The sequence below is a fragment of the Lepus europaeus genome, chromosome 3 (genome assembly GCF_033115175.1).
Source record: "Lepus europaeus isolate LE1 chromosome 3, mLepTim1.pri, whole genome shotgun sequence".
In the NCBI taxonomy this organism is placed as follows: Eukaryota; Metazoa; Chordata; class Mammalia; order Lagomorpha; family Leporidae; genus Lepus; species Lepus europaeus.
Window position 1 is genome coordinate 72,943,840 of NC_084829.1, and position 25,432 is coordinate 72,969,271.

The window sequence follows — 25,432 nt, forward strand, 5'->3', positions numbered from 1 at the left end:
TCAAAGGAATAGCAATGAATGTTTATTTGTTATTTGATCACTCCTATTTTTAAAATGAACTGTTATATTCATTATTTTGGGATTTTTTTAATAGATATTTGGTGCTTGAAAAACTCAAGAAAGAAGAAGCTGATCGAATTCATATATTTAGTTCTTTTTTCTATAAGCGCCTTAATCAGAGGGAGAGGAGAAATCATGAAACAACTAATTTGTCGTAAGTCCAACTTTAAAAATCTTTAACAAATTGTTAACTCACTCAGTTTAGCTGTGTAACAACACTGGTACACTTAAATAGACAAATGCTGCTAGCAAAATCTGAGGGTATTCAAGCCCAAGTCCCTTATATGAATGATGCACTATTTGTATATAACCTGGTAACATTTTCTCATATACTTCAAATCATCTCTAAATTATACTATCTAATGCAATGTAAAAAGTTATAGTTGTTGTTCTGTACTGTTTAGGAGATAATGACAAGAAAAAATTGGTACGGATGCAGTTTTTGTTTTGTTTTAGTTTTTGGTTTTTTACAAATATTTTCTATCTTTGATTGGTTGACCATGGATGCAGAATGGAACCCACAGATAAGGAGGACCAGTAGAATTTGAGAAAAAACACAAATCTCTGCAATTCACTTTTTTTTTTTTTAATTCTGCAATAAGGAAAGAAGCCTATGAAATCCATGAGGGTTCATTTTCATTCTTCACAAGTTTATTTATTCAGCTGCCTGTGCACTAGGTTGGAAGTGTAATTAAAAAAAAAAAAAACTTATTTTATTTATTTGAAAGACAGAGTTAGAGAGAGAGGTAGAGACAGAGAGAGAGAGGTCTTCCATCCACTGGTTCACTATCCAGGTGGCCACAGCCGCCAAAGCTGCGCCAGGAGCCAGGAGCTTCTTCCGAGTCTCCCACATGGGTGCAGGGGCCCAAGGACTTGGTCCATCTTCTCCTGCTTCCCCAGGCCATAGCAGAGAGCTGATTTGGAAGAGGAGCAGCCAGGACTAGAACTGGCACCCATATGGGATGCCAGACCCTTTTGGAAGTATAATTTTTAAATTTTTTTATTTGTTATGAGGTACCATCATTTCATTCTATTACCTGTTTGCAAAGTTAATATAATTCAAAATATTCTTTTTTTAAGATTTATTTATTTATTTGAAAGAGTTACACAGAGAGAGAAAAGACAGAGAAAGAGAGAGAGGTGTCTTGCATCCGATGATTCACTCCCCATTTGGCCGCGACGGCTGGAACTGTGCCAATCCAAAGCCAGGAACTTCTTCCGGGTCTCCCACGTAGGTGCAGGGGCCCAAGGCATTGGGGCCGTCTTCTACTGCTTTCTCAGGCCATAGCAGAAAGCTGAATCTGAAGTGGAGCAGCCGCGTCTTGAACAGGCACCCACATGGGATGCCAGCACTTCACGCCAAGGTGTTAACCTGCTGCACCACAGCGCCAGGCCCTCAAATATTGTAATACCTCCAAGTTACCTGGATTTCATCGGTGTTCCTGGTCTAATATCTGGAACAGTATTTTCTAAATCTGACAAATAGTTCTTTTTTTTTTTAATAAAACAACTTATATTCTGTTTTATCCTAGATGTTTGATCCTTAATATCTAAAAGGAATCCTGTGAATGTGTACTTTTAATAGCTTTTTGAATGGTTCTTCTCAGATAAGAAAGTATGGAATTACTCCAAGAAGTTCATGAAAAATACAGTTAGAACATAAATTTCTTTTGCAACAACAAAAAATCTTGAAACCTATGAATACTTGGGTCTACTAAACAGCTCATGGAAAATGTTTACTATGAAAAAACTATGTGTAGATTTCAAATACTTTTGTACCAAAAGAACTTTTATTCCATTTTGAAGTATCCTTGTGGTATTCTACATCCTAGGCCTGAGTTATTTTGTTTATAGTTCCTCTCCATGTAGTATTATAACTACTGTTGAACATTTTGAGTTGATGGCTGCTGTGCATAATATATTTTATACGGCTTCAGCAGTTTCTAATTTTTGCATCTTGATAATAGTTGATAATAGTCAACTTGATTTTAACCAGTGTTTGTAGTCTATCCTGCCTCATCTGCCATCAGATAATGTTTGCTTTTGCTGTTCTTTTTTCTCAGTTATCCTAAATCATGCTCTGCTATACTTCTCAGTATGATTTCTTTTTTTGTGTTTTTAAGATTTATTTTTTTGAAAGTCAGAGTTACACAGAGAGTGGAGAGGCAGAGAGAGAGAAAGAGAGGTCTTCCATCCATCCACTGGTTCACTCTAAAAATGGCTGCAATGGTTCGAGCTGCGCTAATCTGAAGCCAGAAGCCAGGAGCTTCTTCCGGGTCTCCCACGTGGGTGCAGGGGCCCAAGAACTTGGGCCATCTTCCACTGCTTTTTCAGGCCATAGCAGAGAGCTGGATCAGAAGTGGAGCAGCCAGGACTTGAATCAGTACCCATTTGGGATGCTGGCACTGCAAGTGGCGGCTTAACCCGCTATGCCACAGTGCCAGCCCCTCTCAGTATGATTTCTATATCAATTCTATAGCTATAAAAATAGTAAAAAAGAAGGAGGACAAACATTGGAATGCATGTGATAATATATCAGGAATTAAGTAATCTGTTTCCCCCCAGATTAAATGATGGACAGTTGCATACTTTCCTAGTTTACTCCATCTCAGATGCTGTTTTTTTTGTTTTTTTGTGGGGTTTTTGTTTTGTTTTGTTTTGTTTTTTTAGATTGATTTGTTTATTTGAAGAGCAGAGTTACAGAGAGGCAGAGAGAGAGGGGGAGGTCTTCCATCCACTGGTTCACTCCCCAAATTGCTGGAGCTGAGCCAATCAGGAGCTTCTTCCAGGTCTCCCACACGGGTACAGGCACCCAAGATCTTGAACTATCTTCCACTACTTTCCCAGGCTATAGCAAAGAGCTGGATTGGAAGTGGAGCAGCCAGGTTTCAAATCAACAACCATATGGGATGCCAGCACTGCAGGCAGAGGCTTTACCTGCTATGCCACAGTACTGGCTCCTACTGTTTTCTTTTTCTTTTTCTTTTTCTTTTTTTTTTTTTTGACAGAGTTAGTGAGAGAGAGAGAGAGAGAGAAAGGTCTTCCTTTCCGTTGGTTCACCCTCTAAATGGCTGCTGCGGCTGGCATGCTACAGCAATCCAAAGCCAAGAGCCAGATGCTTCCTCCTAGTCTCCCTTGCGGGTGCAGGGCCCAAGCACTTGGGCCATCCTCCACTGCCTTCCTGGGCCACAGCAGAGAGCTGGACTGGATGGAAGAAGAGCAACCGGGACAGAATCTGGCGCCCTGACTGGGACTAGAACCTGGGGTGCCAGCGCGACAGTGATTAGCCTAGTGAGCCGCGGTGCCAGCCCTGTTTCTTTCTTAAATTGTTAAACCATCTTATACAACTGCTTGAGCTGTACATCTGATTCTTTTTTTTTTTTATTAAACTTTTATTTAATGAATATAAATTTCCAAAGTATAGCTTATGGGTTACAATGGCTTCCCCCCTCCCATAACTTCCCTCCCGCCCGCAACCCTCCCCTTTCCCGCTCCCTTTCCCCTTCCATTCATGTAAAGATTCATTTTCAATTCTCTTTATATACAGAAGATCAGTTTAGTATATATTAGGTAAAGATTTCAACATTTTGCCCATATAGCAACATAAAGTGAAAAAACTACCATTGGATTACTAATTATAGCATTAAATAGCAATGTACAGCACATTAAAGACAGAGATCCTACATAATTTTTTTTCAAATTAATTAATTTTCTATGCCATTTCCATTTTAACACCAGGTTGTTTTTTTTTTTCATTTCCAATTCTCTTTATATACAGAAGATCAATTCAGTATATAATTAGTAAAGACCTCATCAGTTTGTGCCCACACAGAAACGCAAAGTATAAAAATACTGTTTCAGTACTAGTTATAGCATCACTTCGCTTTAGACGACACATTAGGGACAGATCCCACATGGGGTGTAAGTACACAGTGACTCCTGTTGCTGATTTAACAATTTGACACTCCTGTTCATGGCATCAGTAATCTCCCTAGGCTCTAGTCATGAGTTGCCAGGGCTATGGAAGCCTTTAGAGTTCGCTGACTTTGATCTTATTCCAATAGGGTCATAGTCAAAGTGGAAGTTCTCTCCTCCCTTCGGAGAAGGGTACCTCCTTCTTTGATGGCCCCGTTCTTTCCACTGGGATCTCACTCACAGAGATCATTCATTTAGGTCTTTTTTTTTTTTTTCCATGATATCTTGGCTTTCCATGCCTGCTATACTCTCATGGGCTCTTCCGCCAGATCCGAATGCCTTGAGGGCTGATTCTGAGGCCAGAGTGTTGTTTAGGACATCTGCCATTCTATGAGTCTGCTGTGTATCCCACTTCCCATGTTGGATCTTTCTCTCCCTTTTTGATTCTATCAGTTAGTATTAGCAGATACTTGTCTTGTTTGTGTGATCTCTTTGACTCTTAGACCTATCAGAGCTATCAATTGTGAGCTGAAATTGATCACTTGGACTAGTGCGATGGCATTGGTACATGCCATCTTGATGGGATTGTGTTGGAATCCCCTGGCACATTTCTAACTCCACCATTTGCGGCCAGTCCGATTGAGCATGTTCCAAATTGTTCATCTCCTCCCTCTCTTTTTCCACTCTTAGATTTAACAGGGATCACTTTTCAGTTAAAATTTAAACACCTAAGAATAATTGTGTGTTAATTACTGAGTTCAACCAATAGTACTAGAACAACAACAAATACTAAAAAGGATAAAGTATTACATTGTACATCTAAAGTCAGGACAGGAGCTGATCAGTTCATTGTTTCTTATAGTGTCCATTTCACTTAACAGGTTTCCCCTTTGGCGCTCAGTTGTCACCGATCAGGGAAAACAAATGATATTTTTCTCTTTGGGACTGGCTTAATTCACTCAGCATGATGTTTTCCAGATTGCTCCATCTTGTTGCAAATGACTGGGTTTCGTTGATTCTTAATAGTTTATAAGTCAGTGTATGTAAGCTGAAGCACTAGAGATGTTTCAGTGCTTATAGTGTATATCTTTCTTACAGAATACAGCAGAAGCGACATGGGCGAGTAAAAACATGGACCCGGCATGTAGATATTTTTGAGAAGGATTTTATTTTTGTACCCCTTAATGAAGCGTGAGTATGAGTTTTCTTCCGGTAAATGTGGCAGTTTTTTTAGTGTATTTATGAGGTGAAGAATTCATTTTAAAGCTTCTTTCTGAAGTTTATTAGATGTATATTGAATATGCCTAGTTTAAAGAAATTATTGCAGTTTCCCAATGTGTCATGTAAGAATAAATTTTGCAAATATTGAACCAGGTAACTTTCTAATTTCATTTTATTAGTCAATGCGGAGTAATTTTATTTTAATAAAAGCAGTGGTTCTTGTGATCTAACAAATATTCCACAGAAAAGATTACCTTATCAAACAGGTTGATGAGCTCTCATAGAAGTTGATTCTTTAGTTTAAAACTACATTTGTTCTTAACCTAACAGGAGGAAAGACTGAAGGATTTCTTCCATTTGCTCAAATTGAAAATCATGCTGGTTATGTCAAACAGTTTTCCAAGTAAATGGAGATACTTAAATATTATAATTGTATACAGTAACAATTGGGAGGCTTATTTCCTTTTTTTTTTTATTTTTTTTTTTTTTATTTTTATTTTGCTATGTCCTCCAGTCAAAGACCACCATAAATATACCTGTAGCTGGACAGCTTCAGTTTATTACTTGCGTTGGGGAGAACATACATCTTGGACAACTCAGGGCGTCTCAGTACAAAGGTGTTTAAAAGACCTATAACAGAAACTGAGCTTGGATTTGGTGGTTTCAAGGAGGATCTATGGTAGATAAACAAGTAATATTCACTCATATAGCAAAAGAGGGCATGTTTGGTATTTTTGTGTATTTCACCATGACCTAGTATTTTCCTTTGCTTAGACAATTTATGAAATGGACTTATTTTGTCTATTTTAACATGCTTTCAGAGTACCCAAGTAATCTGTCAGAAATGAATTTTTGAATTTAAATAGAAATATAATTTGAGATTCACAGTATATAGGGACAGAGACTCATGTCTTTGAGATTTCTCTCTGTATCTGTGAAGAGACAATGCTTCTGATCATCTTGGTGAGAGGTAGAGAATGAGCAAAGATATAGGGCCAGGAAAAGATTCTGCAAGACAGCTATACTATTGGGATGTGAAGAAATGGCCTCCACGTATTACACATTAATGTAATTAGATGGGCTGCCATATATTTGTTACCCATTGTATTTGTTACTTTGCTGATAGTGATGATTTTTTTTAAACTTGAGTTTAGAATCCATTTGTTATAAGTTGTCACAGTAATTACCAGTGGGTATATATATGGACCTAATCTATATTAAGTGAAATTGCCTATTTTAAGACTCTTCCTCCACTGGTGATTTAGGTTAATGGTATTAAAGGGATCATAAAAGGAAAACCTTGGCTCTTAGAGATTGGAAGTGACCATCTGATTCAGCTTTTCTCTTTCAGTCGGAGGAAAAAAAAATTCCTAATTTTTAGGTGAGACAACCAAAAATACATAGCTTAATCTATATTTGGAATAGCTAAGAAATGTTAAAAAGTATGAGACTAAGGTTACACAGCTCACTATAGATTAAGAATCACAGTATTATACCATATTTAACAGTTTTAAAAGCACATTTTTTGACATTTTAACATTCCTGAATGACTTAGAGTCACTTTATCGAGAGTTGATGAGAAGAGGCTCTCAGTAAGCTTTTCCTACTACCCTAGACTGACCTAACCTAAGTCCAAAGGATACTGAGAATTAATAATTAAGAACAGGAGAAAAGAGCCTTCATCCATCTGTCCTTTACAGTATTGAAAATGAAACCAACCTTTGTGACCTTTCTACTCAGTGCTGCCTAGTGCTGTTTCTTAATACTAACCTGGGGTAATCTATTATTTTGCAGAAATGACAATGTAAATTATCCATGTTGAGATATTCATTTTTTAATTCAGCAAACATTTATTGAATACTATACCATGTGACCAATATCATTGTGTTTATTAAGTTCACTGACATCAATAGTCTGTTCATTGTGTTCAGCATATAACACTGTGTTTATCAGATAATAGGTCCTCAAAATAATTTGGTATGTTAATAAATAGCTGAGAATGTCCAACTTCTTACCTGTTACTGTTAGTAACTGTGTTACCTGACTTCAGCTATATCATATTAACATTAAGGTTTTCCTACCCTTACTAATAATAAAAAACAGAGGGATGGTAAATTAATGGCTAATAAGATACAGGTAGGACTAAGAAAGTTCTAGTATTTTGTTGTACAATAGGATGACTATTAATAATGACAATCTATATACTTCTCTTTAAAAATACTAAAAAAAATTTCATGTTTTCATGCAAAGAAATGTTAAAATTTGAATAGATAGATATGTTTACCCTGATTGGCTATTAGAACATGTGTACAGGTATCAAAATGTGACATGGTACCCCATAAAAATGTATATCTTTCAGGCATCGGTTAAATATTTTTAAAATTATTTTTCTAAAATTGAAAGTAATACTAATTAGATTTCTGAAGACATTTTAATCTTGAGGCTAAATTTCTGTCCTTTTACAAAAAGAAAGCAAAGGAACAGCAAGAAGGAATGATACTATAAAGTGACATAATTGCCTAAAAAATGAATTTTTTTATTCCAAAAGGAAAAAAGTTTCCAAGTATTGTTTACAAAAGTGATGCAAGCTACATAATTCTAACAAAATTGTGTTAATTTTGAATTTGTATTCTGTTAATGATTTCATTATCATATCTAAAAAGTAGGTTGCTCATTCTTAATAGATTTGTTTATAGAAGCTTTAAAATAAAACATTTCAATTGACATCGCCAAATATCAACTTTTCTAATATATTTAGTAGTTTTGTTTGTTTTTTACAGTGCACACTGGTTTTTGGCTGTTGTTTGTTTTCCTGGTTTGGAAAAACCAAAGTATGAACCTAATCCTCATTACCATGAAAATGCAGCTATACAAAAATGTTCAGCTGTAGAGGACAGTTGTATTTCTTCTCCTTCAGCCAATGAAATGGACAGTTGTTCACAAAACTCTTCTGCCAAGCCTGTAATTAAGAAGATGCTAAACAAAAAGCATGGCATAGCTGTAACTAATTCAAGTGTGGGGCAGGAAGAAAGTGACCCTTGTTTTCGGAGAAATATATGCAATGTGAAATGTAGTGTGAAAAAAATAAATCATACTGGGAGTGAAAATGAAGAATCAAATAAAGGTGAACCAGCATGCCAGAAAGTTGTTGACAGGTCTAAAAATGAGAATGGCCTACAGAATGAAAGTTTAAGTTCTATACACCATCCAGGTATGTATCTAAATATTTTGAAGGAATGAACGAATAAGGTTTTAATCCTATCTGAAATATTAAACAGTTGTTTTTGAAATTGGGATTATTGAAGTGAAATTTCCTCACAGTAGCACTGCTTTGATAAATACATATAGCAATCACGTAATCATTACCACAGCCAAAATTTAGAACCTTTCCATCACTCCATAAAAATCTCCTTTCGTTCCCTTTGCAGTCAGTCTCCTCTCCTCTCTTTTTTAGAATTACAGTTTTGAAATTGTCCTACAGGGGCCAGCATAGTATAGCAGGTTAAGCTGTCACCTGTGATTCTAGCATCCTGTGTAGGCACTGGTTTAGGTCCCAGCTGCTCCATCTCTGGTCCAGCTCCCTGCTAATGTCCCGAGAAAAGCAGCAGAAGATGGCCCATGTGTTTGGGTCCCTACCACCCACGCGGAGACCTAGTCCTGGCCATTGTGGACATCTGGGAAGTGAACCAGTGGATTAAAGTTCTTTCTCTCTCTGTAACTCTGGCTTTCCAGTAAGTAAATAAATCTTTTTAAAAAGAAAGAAAAAAAAAAAAAAAAGAAATTGTAGTATAGATTGAGCATCCCTAATCTGAAATCAGAAATGTTCCAAAATAGGCAAGTTCAATTTTGAGCACTAACATGATGCCACGAGTGAAAAATTCCACACCTGACCTCAGATCAGAACACAGGCACATTAAAAACGTATGAAATCACCTTCAGGCTATGTATATAAGCTATATGTGAAACTTTAATGAATTTCATGTTTAAACTTGGTCCTGTCTCCAAGGTAAGTCATTGGCATATGCAAACATCCCCAAATTCCAAAAACTCCAAAATCTGAAGCATTTCTGGTCACAACCACTTTGTATACAAGATATTCAACCTTTATAAGGTTTACATTTTTCCATTTATAGGAATTTGGATTTACTTTTATTTCATAGGAAATTTATTGGGTTCACCATAAATTACAGTTGCAGAGTCTTAGATCTATAAGGCAAAATAAGTTCATTTTTCTCAATTTGCAGACGGGTAAACTGAGGTCAACTGGCCAGTGGCTTCTAAATTAATATTTTAGTTTCCAGAATATTAAGATTTCCAATTAAAGTTTGTTTCTTGTTCTTCACTCTCCTTCATTATTTTCACTGAGATGTGCGGCACTAGTTTAATTTCTGCTTTTATATTTAAGATTTATTTAATTTGAAAGAGTTACAGAGAGAGAGAGAGAAAGGTTTTTCATCCAGTGGTTCACTCCCCAGATGGCCACAACGGCCAGAGCTGTGCCAATCCAAAGCCAGGAGCCAGGAGCTTCTTCCAGGTCTCCCACGTGGGTGCTGCAGCCCAAGGACTTGGGCCATCTTCTACTGCTTTCCCGGGCCAGAGCAGAGAGCTGGATCAGAAGTGGAGCAGCCGGGTCTCGAACCGGTATTGCTTTGAGACATAAAAGAAATTATGTAAATTCAGAAATATGTCAAAAATTGTGAATGATGAATATACTTTTAGTACTTAATTGTTTACTTTTTGTAATATTATTTCTTTTAAAGATTTATTCATTTATCTAAAAGAGTCAATGAGAGAGATGGAAAGACTAAGGGAGAGATGTTCCAGCCACTGGTTCAGTTCCCAAATAGCTGCAATGGCTGGAGCTGGTCTAGGCCAAAACCGGGAACCTGGAACTCTACCCAGGTCTCCAGTATGGCTGGCAGAGGCCCAAGTTCTTGGGCTATCTTCCATTGCTTACCCAAGCACGTTAGTAGGGAGCAGGATTAAAAGTGGAGGAGCTGGAACTCAAATTGGGGCTCATATGTGATGCCGGCATCTCAGGTGGCAGTTTAACCCACTGCACCACGATACTGGCTCCTCTCATAATATTGTTTTTATTTGTCTGATGTGTTATGCTACATAAATCTGATCTTATTCTAGAAGTTGTCCTCTTTTTGCCCTTTGAGAGAGATACGAAGTTATTTCTAAAAGTTCATAGGAAAATGAAATTAAAAGATAAATTATGTAGTACAAAAAATTTGAAGTCCTTGTGTAATTTTTTCATAATACACGTTTCCCATGAACTGTTTGAAGGCCCCTCTTCAGAGATAGAGAGGAACAGTTTAAAAATAGTTCATCAAAAACTAAGCAGATAAGTACTTCCTTTTCTAGCTCATTTTCCAATCTGTTTCATTAAGAAGGAACTTGAATGAAAGAACACAAATTAGATAACCAGTTTTAGCATGTAATACTTGAGTAGAAAAACATCATTTTTATGAACTTAAGGGCAAGAACAGGAGGCATGGAAACATCAGGAATGGAAGGTGGTAGCAGAAGAGTACTATATTTCTTCATGAGATAATTAAAGGTTTAAAAATTGATTGTGATGATGGTTACACAAATGTAAATATACTGTTAGCTCTTAATATCCATGGGAGATTGATTTCAGATCCCCCTTGAGATACCAAAATCCATAGGTATTCCAGTTTCTTGTATAAAATGAGATGGTTTTGCATACATTTTGTCATCCTCTCATACACTTTGAATTATCTCTAGATTACTTGAAATACCTAATGTGACATAAATGCTATGGAAATAGTTGTTATACTGTGTTATTTAGAGAATAATGACAAGGAAAAAGGTTTGTATGAGTTTAGAAAAGACACACTTTTTTCCCAATAGTTTTCAATCTGCATGAATCTGTCCGTGTATATAGAATCTATGAGTGTGGAACCCCTGGAGACACAGGGTCAACTGTACTGAAAGCCATTTAATTGTATGATATCTGAATTATATTTCAACAGAGTTCTTAAAATTAAGTCCCTGGGTGCCAGTGCCGTGGTTCATTTGGCTAATCCTCTGCCTGTAGTGCTGGAGTGTCCCATATGGGCGCCGGTTCTAGTCCCGGCTGCTCCTCCTCCGCTCCAGCTCTGATGTGGCCTGGGAGGGCAGTGGAGGATGGCCCAAGTGCTTGGGCCCCTGCACCCGCATGGGAGACCAGGAGGAGGCACCTGGCTCCTGGCTTCGGATCGGCGCTGCGGCAGCCGTGGCAGCCGTTTGGGGGGTGAACCAATGGAGGGAGGACCTTTCTCTCTGTCTCTCTCTCTCACAGTCTATAACTCTACCTGTCAAATTAAAGAAAAAAAAATTAAGTTCCCATTGGCCAATTAATTCACATAAAAAGTAAAGGATAATGCATAATTTAAAGCAAAATGACAAAGCCTAGGGCTTCATGTGCACATGCTCCAGAGTCTTACTGCCTTCTACAAATTGGTGTTTGAACTAAGTAATAATCAATTAAATTTAAGTAAACAGCCTCAAAAATCTTAATGGAGAGCAACATAAAGAATAATTTAAGTTCTGTAGTTTACTTTTTTAGTGTCTTTATCCTGTTTATACATCTTTTTATTATACGTATTGCATTTTTTACTTTTAGTGTTTTACCACATGAACTGTATCTTTCTTAAAATTCAGGAGCTCTGAAACAAATGTTTCACAAAAAAAGTATTGTGTGTGTGATAACACTGTATTTTTTGTTTGTTTTAATGCTCCTATAATCCACTGCTAGTAGTGCCCCACAGCTGGAAAAATGGTGCTCTAAAATGGGCCTTTGCATTTTCAGTAATGAAGTCCCACAGCATTCATTAGGAGCTTCCAAGGAATCACTAACCTAAAAGTACATGAAGTAAGAGTACTCTCTAGATGTCCTCTTACTACCTCAGAAAGCATAGTTATATTCAGTGATAGCACATTAAAAGTTAGAGTAAGAAGATCTTTTTGTGATTTGACTGATTAACATTTTAGAAATTGAGTTCTCTGGTCTGAGAATTTAGTTGACAGGATTTGCATGTTGTATTTTAGATAGCTTTAATGTAGTTTTAACTATCCAACACATGTAATCACAAATGTTAATATTGTCAGATAACATGCTGAAGTGTGTGAGTGGAATTGTATCTTATCCCAGAGATTAGGTTTTTAAGGTTTGCTGTGGGAAAATAATAATGTCTGTTGTTACTACGGTCACTTGCTTTTTTTTTTTCAATTGGATGTGTTATTAAAGAGTTGATTTGCCAGGGTGTGTGAAAAATACAAGTTCTCAAGAACTCATGAGTTCTCAATAACTGACACTGATTGAGAGACCAGCTGATTAAGTAACCGCCTCGGTTTATTCATTTGTTTATTGTGTGAGATAGGGGAGGGAATTGACTACATTATTTAGATTATTCTTCTGTTGGTTTTAAAGTGAACGCGTAGTTTAGTTTGTAAGGTAGATGTCATATGACCACAATTTCTGTGGTTTAGACACATTTTATTTAACTATAGGTGTTTTTCATTTAAACAAACATTAAAACAAATTTTTAAAAAAGATTTATTTATTTACTTGAAAGGCAGAGTTACAGAGAGGCAGAGGGAGAGAGAGAGGTCTTCCATCCTCTGATTTACTCCCTACGAGGCTGTGATGGCCAGAGCTGTGCCGATCTGAAGCCTGGAGCCAGCAGTGTCTTCCAGGTCTCCCAGGCAGGTGCAGGAGCCCAAGGACTTGGGCCATCTTCTCCTGGACCCAAGCAACTTTCCTAAAAGGATAAAGTAAAACATTATTCTTGAGGCCAGTGCTGTCATGTAGTGGGTAAAGCTGCTGCGTGCAGTGCCAACATTGCATGTGGTTGCCAGTTCTAGTCCTGGCTGCTCCACTTCTGATCCAGCTCTCTACTATAACAAAGATTTAGCCTGGTGCTTTATTGGATTTTTTAAATTAATTTATTTATTTGAAAGAGACCGAGCTTCCACCTACTGGCCAAATACTGCTACTTTTCCCAGGTCATTAGTAGAGAGCTGGATTAGAAGTGGAGCAGCTGGCATACAAGCCTGCCCCAATATGGGATGCTGGTGTCGCAGGCAGTGTCTTTACCTGCTATGCCACAATACCAGTTCCTATTAGTTATTTTAAAGAGAATGTTTCTGATCACAGCATTGAGATTAATATATCTTTTTAGGTGTGCACTTTATTTTGCTTCTTTTCCATACCATCTTGTTTACATTAATATTCTTAACCCCTTTTTTATAACTTATACCAAAATAAATTTTATACTAACATACCTAAAGGTGAGGCACTGTAAAATTTTGAAATGTTCTGTTGTGTGATCTGATTAATTGGCATTAAAATCCCTATCTCACAGGTGGGCCTTTGGCCTAGTGCTAAAACACCTGTGGGGGGGGGGGGGGGCGGCAGGGCCGTGGTTCACTTGGTTAATCCTCCACCCGTGGTGTTGGTATCCCATGTGGGCGCCAGTTCTAGTCCCAGCTGCTCCTCTTCTGGTCTAGCTCTCTACTGTGGCCTGGGAAGGCAATGGAGGGTGGCCTGGGTGCTTGGGCCCCTGCACCCGCATGGAAGACCAGGAGGAGGCACCTGGCTCCTGGCTTCGGATCAGCGCAGTTCCTGCTATGGTGGCCATTTGGTGGGGGGTGAGCCAATGGAGGGAGGGCCTTTCTCTCTGTCTCTCTCTCTCACTGTCTATAACTCTGTCAAAAAGAAAAAAAACCTGTGTACTCTAGAGTGCCTGGGTTGAATATCCAGCTGTGGTTCCTGACTCCAGCTTTCTGTAATGCAGACCATGTGAGTGGTGGTTCGAGTCATTGGTTTTCCTGCTAGTCATGTTGCAGATCTGGATTGAGTTCCCAACTGCCAGCTTCAGCTTTGGCCAGTGCTAGCATTCAGGAAGTAAATCAGAAGATGGAGATAGAGATAGAATATATGCCACTCAAATAAATAAATTTTTAAAAAGTGCTTGTCTCCGTTTTCACTACTTTTGTATAAATCGTAGTTTCTTTGAACATTTTATGAAGTGAGCTTCTCTCAGGAAAAGAAATGATTTTTTCTTTTTTTTTTTTTTTTTTTTTTTGGACAGGCAGAGTGGATAGTGAGAGAGAGAGACAGAGAGAAAGGTCTTCCTTTTTGCCATTGGTTCACCCTCCAATGGCCGCCGCGGCCGGCACATCTCGTTGATCCGAAGCCAGGAGCCAGGTACTTCTGGTCTCCCATGCAGGTGCAGGGCCCAAGCACTTGGGCCATCCTCCACTGCCTTCCTGGGACATAGCAGAGAGCTGGACTGGAAGAGGGGCAACCGGGATAGAATCCGGCGCCCCAACCGGGACTAGAACCCGGTGTGCCGGCGCCGCAAGGCAGAGGATTAGCCTATTAAGCCACAGCGCTGGCCCAAGAAATGATTTCTAAGAACTTGGATTCTTGGCACAGACCTTTAAAAGTATCCACTTCACTTTTTCCTATGAATCATTTACTTTCTTTTACTGCCAGGACCTACATTAACATAATGATTGTTTTCATTTTTATATTTTGATTACTGTCCAAAATCAAGCATATCTATCTAATTTATTATTTACTTGGAGAGAAAATGAGATAGTAACAGAGAGAACATGTTCTTTTTTTTTGCTTTGCTTTTTTTTAATTTATTTTTTAAGGAATACAAATTTCGGGGGCCAGCGCTGTGGCATAGCAGGTAAAGCCACTCCCTGCAGTGTCGGCATCCCAAATGGGTGTCGGTTTGAGTCCTGGCTGCTTCACTTCCGATCCAGCTCTCTGCTTTGGCCTGGGAAAGCAGTAGAAGATGGCCCAAGTCTTTGGTCCCCTGTACCCATGTGGGAGACACGTAAGAAGCTCCTGCCTTTGGATTGGCTCAGCTCCGGCCATTGCGGTCAATTGGGGAGTGAACCAGCAGATGGAAGACTATTTCTCACTCTGCCTCTCCTTCTCTTTCTGTGTAACTCTGACTTTCAAATAAATATATAAATCTTTATAAAAAAAAAAAAAAGGCCCCTCCTAGCTTTCCTTTAAAAAAAAAAGAATACAAATTTCATAAGTACAACTTTAGGAATATAGTTATTCTTCCCACCATATCTGCTCTTTCACCTCTTCTCCTCTTCTTCTGCTCCCCTTGACAGTCCCATTCTCCATTAAGATTCATTTTTAATTAACTTTGTACACAGAAGACCAACTCTATACTAAATAAAAGTTTCAACAGTTTACACACACACACAGAGAACTGGTTTTACAGGTAACTCTCAATACAACTTACTGAAGACAGAGTTCCTGCATGGGGAGTTAGTGCACAGTGACTCCTGTTGTTAATTTAACAATTAATGTTCTTACGTATGATGTCAGTGACCACCTGAGGCTCTCAGAGAACATGTTCTTACCACTGGTTTCCACCCCCAAATGCCCACAATGGCCAAGGCTGGACCAGCCAAAGCTGGGAGCCAGGAAGTCAGTCCAGGTCTGCGTTATAGGTGACAGAGACTCCGGTAAGCCATCACTGCTTCCTCCATTAGCAAGAAGCTGGAATCAGGCAGGAACCAGATACAGAACCCAGACACTCATCTGTAGGATTAACTGCTAGGCCAAGCAACCACCTCTTATCTATTTAATAATGTTTGTAGACTATAGTACAAAAATGCTTACTTACCTACATATATACATAGACGTGTTTTTAAGTATGCCTATATTTAATCATTTAACTGATACCTAAATTTCAAATTTAATGAATTTTAAGGTGTAAGTAGTACAGCCCTGTAATTGAGATGTCTATCTGGTTTTTATTTAAAGTACCTTATTTCATATTTGTGGTATTTCATGCTAAAGCAGATTTTAGATCCTTAAGTACTACATCATTAACGTTAACATTAATGAGTTTTAGGCATGAACTTTTTAAATATTGTATGTTTCTTATTGATACAGATGGCTTAAGCAAAATCAGACTAAATTACAGTGATGAATCAACTGAAAGTGGTAAAATGCTTGATGAGGAACTTATTGACTTCTCAGAAGATCAAGATAACCAGGTAAAATTTAATGCTGGGGAAAAATTTCTAATGTTTTATCTAATTACAGATTTTTTCTTTCAAGTTCTATAAGCAGTTCTTTCAACCAAAACTCAATTATGGTTTCTGGATTTGAGTCACATCTCAAAACACAAATTCAGTTTTCAAGTCAGAAGTTGCTGAGATAAATGTATTAGTGCTCTTCTTGATGATTTTGCCACTGTGGAATGAACCATACTTCTCCCTTGGTCTAATCTGAGGCAAATATTGAAATATTTGATTATGTAGTACATGCATTCAGCAAAATTATGTTATTTTTCTGGTGGCTTTTTTCTTTCCAATTTATTGTGTGTGTATGTGTGAAAACTGGCATGAGCAGATAATTAAAGTTAACACAGGTGAATTTCGTTATCTCCTTAGTCTCATTAGCTTCATGGATTTTATTAATACCAAGAATAAGTATACTTTTAATTGAGGTCAGTGCTATGGTGTAGCAGGTAAAGCAGGTAAAGCCACTGCCTCTGGTGTCACATATGGGCACACTGCCTTTGGTGTCAGCATCACATGGGCACCCAGCTGCTCCACTTCCAATCTAGCTCCCTGCACCTTATGGGAGACCCAGAAGAAGCTCCTGTTTCCTGGTTTCAGACGGGCCCAGCTCTGGCTGCTGCAACCAGTTGGAGAGTGAACCAGCAAATGGAAGATCTCTTGTCTCTGTCGCTCTCTCTGTAACTCTTTTTCAGTAACATCTTTTTAAAAAAATATTTTGATAGCTCAGTTAAAGGAAACTATAAGCTTTAAGAGAAAAGCTTACATGAACCTGATAGCATACTTTTGCCAGTTCTTTAATTCTGTTACCTTTTTTTTTAAGTGTTAAGCCAAACTTTAGGTTGTTTTATCTACTAGTGAAAATGGCCTTGTATTATACTTGTCTTTTTTTTTTTTTTTTTTTTAATTTTTTGACAGGCAGAGTGGACAGTGAGAGAGAGAGACAGAGAGAAAGGTCTTCCTTTTTGCCGTTGGTTCACCCTCCAATGGCCCCCGCGGCTGGCACGCTGCAGCCAGCACACTGCGCTGATCCGATGGCAGGAGCCAGGTGCTTCTCCTGGTCTCCCATGCGGGTGCAGGGCCCAAGGACTTGGGCCATCCTCCACTGCACTCCCGGGCCACAGCAGAGAGCTGGCCTGGAAGAGGGGGAACCGGGACAGAATCTGGTGCCCCGACCGGGACTAGAACCCGGTGTGCCGGCACTGCAAGGCGGAGGATTAGCCTAGTGAGCCGTGGCGCCGGCCTATACTTGGCTTTTTTTGCTAAACAAAATGTGATATCTCTAGGTTTATGATGTATGCTTGTAGTTTTTCTGTCCAGTATTTCCAGGTTGATATTTCTGTTCTAAAATCCAAAATGCTCTGAAATGTGAAACTTCTTGAGTGCCGGTGTGATGCCTATGTTTTAGATTAGCAGTTCTAAACTAATAAAGTCCATTTAAACATTGTGAAATCTGAAATATTTCTGATCACAATTATTTCAGATAAGGAATACTAAGCTTGTATAGGAATTACATTCTTGGTATATAGTGAGCGTTTAGTCTGTTTTTAGTAGTCACCTGTTTTATGTACTAGCTAATTTAACAGTGCTTTATTATCACTATTATCCTTACTATAATTTATTCCTTTCATAAAGTTACCAGAAGCTTCCTCAAAGAACACAAACAGCCTCTTTAAGAGAATGTACAGAATAAGACAAAATGTCCTTATAGTATCTTCTCTCAAGTAAATTGGATATATGGGTATTGGATATATTGTCAAGGAAGAATGGTGTTTGCAAAAATTTTTGAAATATTTCTGATGTGAAAAAAATTATGTAAACAAATAATGGTTATTCATGTTCTATTGTGAAACAGCTGTCTAAGTCAACAAATTAAACTTGCAAAAAGTAAACTAAAATTAGAGAAGTAGTATTTGACAGGAAAAGAACTGGTCATAATACATTTATGCTTTAAATATTCTAGATTGAGTAAACAGATGTAACAGTTTCTTATATACCTCTGGTAGTTTCTTTCCATTAAAATGTCAGTCTTGAAACATTAGATAATTGAAATTGAGTAACATACTACATTTTCTAGTGTGTGATCACCTAAAAGTGTTTTTATATATGTGTTATAAGGATTTTTGTCCCTCATGGTACTATTTTGTTAGATTATTAGTTATTTAGGTTGTATACTTTGAATAGTAATAGTAGGCTGTCTTTTATAGGATGACAGCAGTGATGATGGATTCCTTGCTGATGACAACTGCAATTCAGAAATAGGACAGTGGCATTTAAAGCCTACTATCTGTAAACAGTAAGCATTAACTATTTTATCTTGGAAGCTGCTTGATAATTTTTATTTAAATATATTCATAGAGTAAAGCAAACTGGATAGTTTTTATTTAAGCAGTTACTTAAGCAAAATTCACGAATGTTGCCAGGAACAGTGGGGAAAATTGGGATTTGCTGTCCAGAGATCTTTTCTGTTGTCCCCTTCCAATTTTCTCATGCACACCCAGATGCACACACTTTTCAATAGTGATTATTTATTTTGAGCAGGAAACATTGTATACCAAAGTAATGACATGGGTTTGGAGTTTATGCTGGTTCCCTAGCTACTCAAGGCCATCACATAGGGAATATTCTAGATGAGAATCCCAAATGAGAGTGAGTCAGTATGTGTTTGAATTCTCTCCAGAAGCTCTGAACTTCTTATTCCCGAAGTATTACCTATTTCTAGACTTAATCCCCTTTGACTTTATGGAAAATGTTGGTAGAAACTCCATTAAGAAATTTTGAATGACATACATTTGCACAGTGCTCAAGATACCACTTGGGAGACCCATGTCCCATATGAAGTGTTCAAGTCCATCTTCCTGCTAATGTATACTCTGGGAGGTAGCAGGTGATTGCTCAAGTAGTTGAGCACCAACTTCTGCCACCATTGTGGTTGGGAGACCTGGATTGGGTTCCTTCCTGGTTCCAGGCTTTGCCTGTTCCCCGTTCCCCCAATCTCTTCTACCCCCTTCATTTTCAGCTGTAGCATCAGATTGCAGACATTTGGGGAGCAAGCCATTTGGGAAAATCAGTGTGTCTCTCTTCCCTTCTTCCTATCCCCTCAACATCCCCCCACCATGTCTATCTATGAAATAAAAATATAGTTTTTTAAAAAATCTTAAAGTTGGGGCTGGCGCTGTGGTACAGCATGTTAAAGCCCTGGCCTGAAGCGCCGGCATCCCTTATGGGCGCCACTTCTAGTCCCGGCTGCTCCTCTTCCAATTCAGTTCTCTGCTGTGGCCTGGGAAAGCTGTAGAGGATGGCCCAAGTCCTTGGGCCCCTGTGCTTACATGGGAGAACTGGAGGAAGCTCCTGGCTCCTGGCTTCAGATCAGCACAACTTCAGCCATCTGGAGAGTGAACCAGCAGTTGGAAGACTTCTCTCTCTGTCTCTACTTCTCTCTGTAGCTCTTTCAAATAAATAAAAATAAAATAAAATAGAACAAAAAAACTTAATGTTTGAATCTGAGTTAAACATTATTCGAAAGTAAAATTTCACCAAAAAAACCGCTGCATCATCCTAAATTGATTCTTATATGTGATGATCCCCTGTTTTATTTAGTTTAATTTTAAAATGGGACTATTTTCCTTCTACTTTTTATTTGTTGTATGAGGGATGAGTGTTCAAGTTAACATCATTTTTTTTTTTACTTTCTACCAAACTTTGAAGTATTTTTAGGAACCAATTATGGGACTTCTGTGTAATATAGCAAAAACATATTAATACTCTGAATATTTAGAAACATAAGAGGGGAATTTTGAATGTTTTTAAATTTTATTGTTGAAATATTACTTTTTGATTTTTCATGCTTTTGTAATGTTGTATGAGGTATTCAATTTTTGGTCATCTCCACCCTGCAGACCTTGTATACTACTTATGGACTCACTAAGAGGCCCTTCCAGATCAAATGTTGTCAAGATTCTAAGAGAGTAAGTTCAAAATCACATCTCATACTTTGTTTTGTATTCTAGTAGAGATGAGGGACTGTGTATGTAAGAATATATATATATATATATATATATTACTTACTTACTATGTATGCATTATTGCAGGTATTTAGAAGTGGAATGGGAAGTTAAGAAAGGAAGCAAAAGAAGTTTTTCCAAAGATGTTATGAAAGGCTCTAATCCAAAAGTACCCCAGCAAAACAACTTCAGTGATTGTGGTGTATATGTATTGCAGTATGTAGAAAGTTTCTTTGAGGTGGGTTGCAGTTTATTGGATCTGATGTAATAAATAATAAAATAGTATATTTGACTTTATATTAAAGAAACCAGTAAAAAAATATTTTGAAAAGCTTGAGCACTGTTAAAAGAATTATTCCAGGGAGCAAAAACTAACTAATCTGAGATATTTTAAGGCATAAAAAGTGTAGTTTATCAAATCCCAGGCTTATTTGCCTCTTTACATCACTGATGAACTTGCCCTGTCTACTTTGACTCTTTGTACCTTATGAGATCTCCCATAATCCAAAAGCCTCTTTCACCGAAACCTTTTCTCTTTCATGTTAATATTTCTGGAGAAGTATTTATGTGCATTCTCTCCATTACCACAGATCGATTACTTGCTTTTCAAATCCCTGAAGTCTGGCTTCATCCTTCTCTTTATATCAAAACTGTTCTTGACCTCCCCGTACCATTTGCCACTGTTGACCTTTCCTTCCTCATTCTCTTGCTTTGACTTGATAGGTGTGGTACTACACAAACTTCTCTTGAATAGTCTTTACAGTTACCTTGACTCCTTTCATTTCAGCAAATGAACCAGTAAGTCTAGGGAGGATTTTGTCACTTAAGGCAGATATATTTATTACTTTATCACTGTTGCTTTACTCGAAATTATCTGTATACTGGTGTCACTATACTAAACTGTCAGCCCCATCTCTTTACACATTCCCATGCCTCCTACCTTTTGTATTTCACAGAAAAGTCAAATCTGTCATGTTACTTTCCTGTTTTAAATTTTTTTAAAAGATTTATTTATTGAGAGGCAGAGTTACAGAGAGACAGAGGGAGAGACAGAGAGGTCTTTTAGGCCTATCCAAAGCCAGGAGCCAGGCTCTTCTTCCAGGTTTCCCATGCAGGTGCCGGGGCCTAACCACTTGGGCCAATTTTGATTGCTTTCCCATTCAGCAGGGAGCTGGGTCAGAAGTAGAGCAGCCAGGACTGGAACCTGCACACATATGGGATGCTGGCACCATAGGCAGTGGATGCCACAGAGCTGTCCCCCTGTTTTAACATTACTAAGTTAAAGAGCAAAGTCTTTCACATGTTCTAAACAGCTACATGACTCAAACCTTACCCTATCTTCTAACCTCGTTTTCCTGCCATTGTCATTTTAGCATTTTACTCTTCATAGGAAAAAAAGCATACACACAAAAGGTTCATGGAAAATGCATATTGTGAAAAATTTTTGTATGGATTTCAACACTTTTTACAGCAAAATTTTATCTTTTAATTCTCTTTAGATGAACTTTTGAAGTACTCTCAGATGAATCTCAGATATATATAACTAAATATCATTCAGTTTCTCTATTGTTTCATATTCTTTCACACCTTTGGGCTTCAATACTTATTTCCCTACCTGGACTTTTTTCACTGTTACTTCTGTTATTCTTTGGCTAGCTAGCATTTACTCATTGTTTAAGTCTTAAGCATTACTTCCTTATGGAACTATTTTCTCACAATACTCTATACTTCTCCTGCCATAATATTTGTCTTAGTCATAGTTTAATTGTTGAATTATTTATCCACCTAGATGATGGCTGACAAACCTTTTTATAAAAAGTCATAGGGTAATATTTTAGACTTTTTGGCTATATATTTTCCGTTGCTACTCTCGATTCTGTTGTCCAGGTACTGGACAACAGACCATACATATGTAAAATAATTTCACAGAGCAGGCAAAATTTCGCACACTGACTATAGTTTGTCAACTCCTAATCTAGATTGTAATATCTGTAGACAGAAATTTTATGTTTTATCTCCAATGCCTAATACAATGCCTGGTATTTGACAAGTATATGAGTAAATGCATATTGAATGAGTTCTTGATTTTTTTTTTAATTTTTAACATTAGAATGCTAAAACTAATCTATTTATTATAATTAATATGCACTTAATTTTTATTTACAGAATCCAATTCTCAATTTTGAACTACCTATGAATTTGGCAAACTGGTTTCCTCCCCCAAGAATGAGAACAAAGAGAGAAGAAATCCGAAACATAATTCTGAAGCTGCAGGAAGATCAGAGCAAAGAGAAAAAGAAACATAAAGATAGTTCCCCAACAGAAGCATCTTTAGGCGAAGGAGCAGAACAATATGTCAGCAGTATCTCAGATTGACATGACTGTGCTTGCCAGTTCTTCATTCAAAAACCAATGACTTTCAGCTTTGGGTATAGACAGTAAAGAACTGAAGTGCTCACTACTCAGTGATTTGAAATGTTAATGCTTGTATAAATGTCATATAATTAATTTCCAAAGGAGTATGTATTAAGTAAAAGTTTGTAAATATGTTAATGAGGCCAATTTTTCCAGCATTTATAATTATTTTTTTCACTTGTTAGGAAGCTTTTGTTATGTATTTTTCTGTTAATAGTACTTAAAACTGCAACTTCTAAACACAAAATAAATAAAAAGAAAATATTTATAGGAGGAAATGATTAATTTCATATTCTTTAGTGAACTTGCATAATTTCTTGGTGTGATATAATTCATGGGAATACTCAAGTATCTATGATAATTTTTTGACCATTTACATTTATTCTAAAATAACTTAAAATATGAAAATAAGATAAAGTGTTTTGAACTAAGAAGACATCTTCATATGCTTATTTAGCAAAAAAAAAATCAATTCATACACTCTCATGTGTTTGAAGAATCCAAGACATGTAATATTTATACTCTACATAAATGTTTAAGAAAAAACAGTACTTAGGACCATTCAAAGAAAAATGGCAGAGTTATACTATGAAAAACTAGCTATACTTGCATACATTATTGTCACATACATTTCTGAAGACATCAAGACTCAGGTTAAAACATTTGATAAGTGCAGCTTGAATTTCAAATATTCCATGTTACTTTTCTATATTAGAGCATAAAATGTGTTGCAATCTGTGTGATACTTAATAAACATTTTTTTTAATTTGTGTAAACATAGAAACTTAAATAGGAATTTACTTTTTTGTAATAGCTTTTGCTGTTTTTTCATTGATCACTCTGTTCCTGTTATTCTGGTAAACAGACATCAGAATTTTTGCCTGATTTTTTCAGTGTAGATTATTTTTACATGTCAATCAGTTGTATAATACAGTAAAAATATACTTTCGTTTCCTTTTTAAATTACTAAAACATGATGACAGGTTTACAATTCACATAGAGATCTTGCATATGTTTGCAGAAACTATTAGCTTTGAGACTTCACATATTTTTTAAGTCATTTTCGGTGGGATACATATTTAACAAAAATAATTGAATAAAAGAAGGCCATTTTGATTATCAGCAATTATTTTATTTCTTATTTGGCCATCTTTGGCATTCTAATATTTTAAGCTACTTTTTTAAAGTTAATAAAGTCCATGGGTATGTTTAGGGTGGATAGATGTGTTGTTAACAACCCAAAAAAGTCTATTGAGATACACTTACTAAGTAAAATATTAAAATTAATCTTAATGTGGGTCACTATTAATGTTATTGATTGTATGTTTTTCTGTTCCTTTGACCCATTTTGATATTTTTTCTTTTTAGCGATATGTTAGAGCTAATAGTTCAGATACCATAATTAGCTCATATGAAAAATGAGTTTGATTCTTTTAATTAAATATGGCAAAATGCTTTTGGATCTCTGATCACACTAAGACCAAAGGTAAATACTGTTTTTTAAGTAATCACCTAGTGTTAGTATCAAAATTGTCATTCTTAATTTTTTAAATGAAAAAACTATTCTGAAATACTTAACTGTTTTTGGTTTAATTTCTCACGGTTACATTTTATACTCTTAGCTAAGTTTTGATTAGTTAAAAATAGAACTTAGCCCTTGGACAACAAAAGTCAATTGCATTTCAACATGAAAAATATAGATGGATGAATGTCAGCTTTCTAGAGTTGGAGTATTGAGCAGTTAGATGGCATATTTCCCCACCCCATGTGCAATTTTATTTTTGAAAGTTGTGCTAATGAGTATATATTGAAATCTTTGAAGGCTGCTAGATTGAACTCCAAACTAGATTTGAAAATCTTTAGTGTATGTGCACATTCACTTGATAATTATGTACTCTGGTACTTCTATATGTAGTTAACAGTGAATGTAAGCCTTTTTAAATGTGTTAATAGTACTTAGAACTTGTGAAACAGAACTTTAAGGTCTAGAGGTTTGTTACTAGACACTGAAACTGCATGACAAGTATCTGGTGTCTTAACTAATTAGATGGATCTGTTGTATTGGTTTTCTTGTTGGATAGAATAACAGTTAATCATATTTAGAAGAGTTTTAGATTACTTGGCCATAAAATTTGTATGTATCTCAGCTCTTGGTCATTTAGGAGCAAAGGTGCTGTTTAGTCCTTTCCCTTTGATGTTGCTATATTGACTTCAGACAGCTGAAAACTTAGTGGTACTGTTTCAGGTTCACATAAACATAAAACAGCTTTTCTTTGTTTAGAAACTCTTAATTAAATATAGGAGGTTTCATTTGAAAGCATAAATTGATTATCTAAATTATATCAAGTACCTAAAATGAATTCAGTATTTTTCTTTAAAATCTTTATAGTCTCTGGAGACTATAAAGTATAATGTGAGTTTTAATATTTTTAAAAATGTGAAGTCTTAGATAATACAAAACCTATTTTAGTATGCATAATCAGGAGCTGGTGGAGTAAAGGTATTGGACTGTAACAGTAGAAAGGAATAAGTTTGTTAGAAAAAAAGCAGAACCCTTGAGAAATGAGGCAGAAGAGTGCTGTATGTTTTGAATAGATAGCGATACAGGTCTACTCCATAGATCACTTTAAGGACAAAAGGAGAGGGAGATTATTTTGAGTATATACCATAGACTGTACAGCCAAGTGGATGGAAATCAGTAGGTAAGAAGAAAATATTCAGGCCGGCGCCTCAGCTCA

General features: G+C 36.8%; 1 protein-coding gene across 6 annotated transcripts in view; it reads left to right on the plus strand.

Annotated features, from left to right (window-relative positions):
* Positions 1 to 22,962, plus strand: part of SENP6 (SUMO specific peptidase 6) — a 140,969-nt gene extending 118,007 nt beyond the window's left edge. For 4 of the 6 annotated variants that reach the window (XM_062186388.1, XM_062186386.1, XM_062186387.1 and 1 more), the window contains 8 exons: positions 95 to 214; positions 5,074 to 5,166; positions 7,977 to 8,407; positions 16,145 to 16,248; positions 18,483 to 18,571; positions 20,175 to 20,243; positions 20,367 to 20,517; positions 22,446 to 22,962. In XM_062186388.1, coding sequence (XP_062042372.1) covers positions 95 to 214; positions 5,074 to 5,166; positions 7,977 to 8,407; positions 16,145 to 16,248; positions 18,483 to 18,571; positions 20,175 to 20,243; positions 20,367 to 20,517; positions 22,446 to 22,655 — 1,267 coding nt within the window. In that variant the 3' untranslated portion in view covers positions 22,656 to 22,962. The remainder of the gene's footprint in view (positions 1 to 94; positions 215 to 5,073; positions 5,167 to 7,976; positions 8,408 to 16,144; positions 16,249 to 18,482; positions 18,572 to 20,174; positions 20,244 to 20,366; positions 20,518 to 22,445) is intronic. The other 2 variants (XM_062186391.1, XM_062186392.1) reach the window with 2 other exon arrangements.
* The last annotated feature ends 2,470 nt before the right edge of the window (positions 22,963 to 25,432 follow it).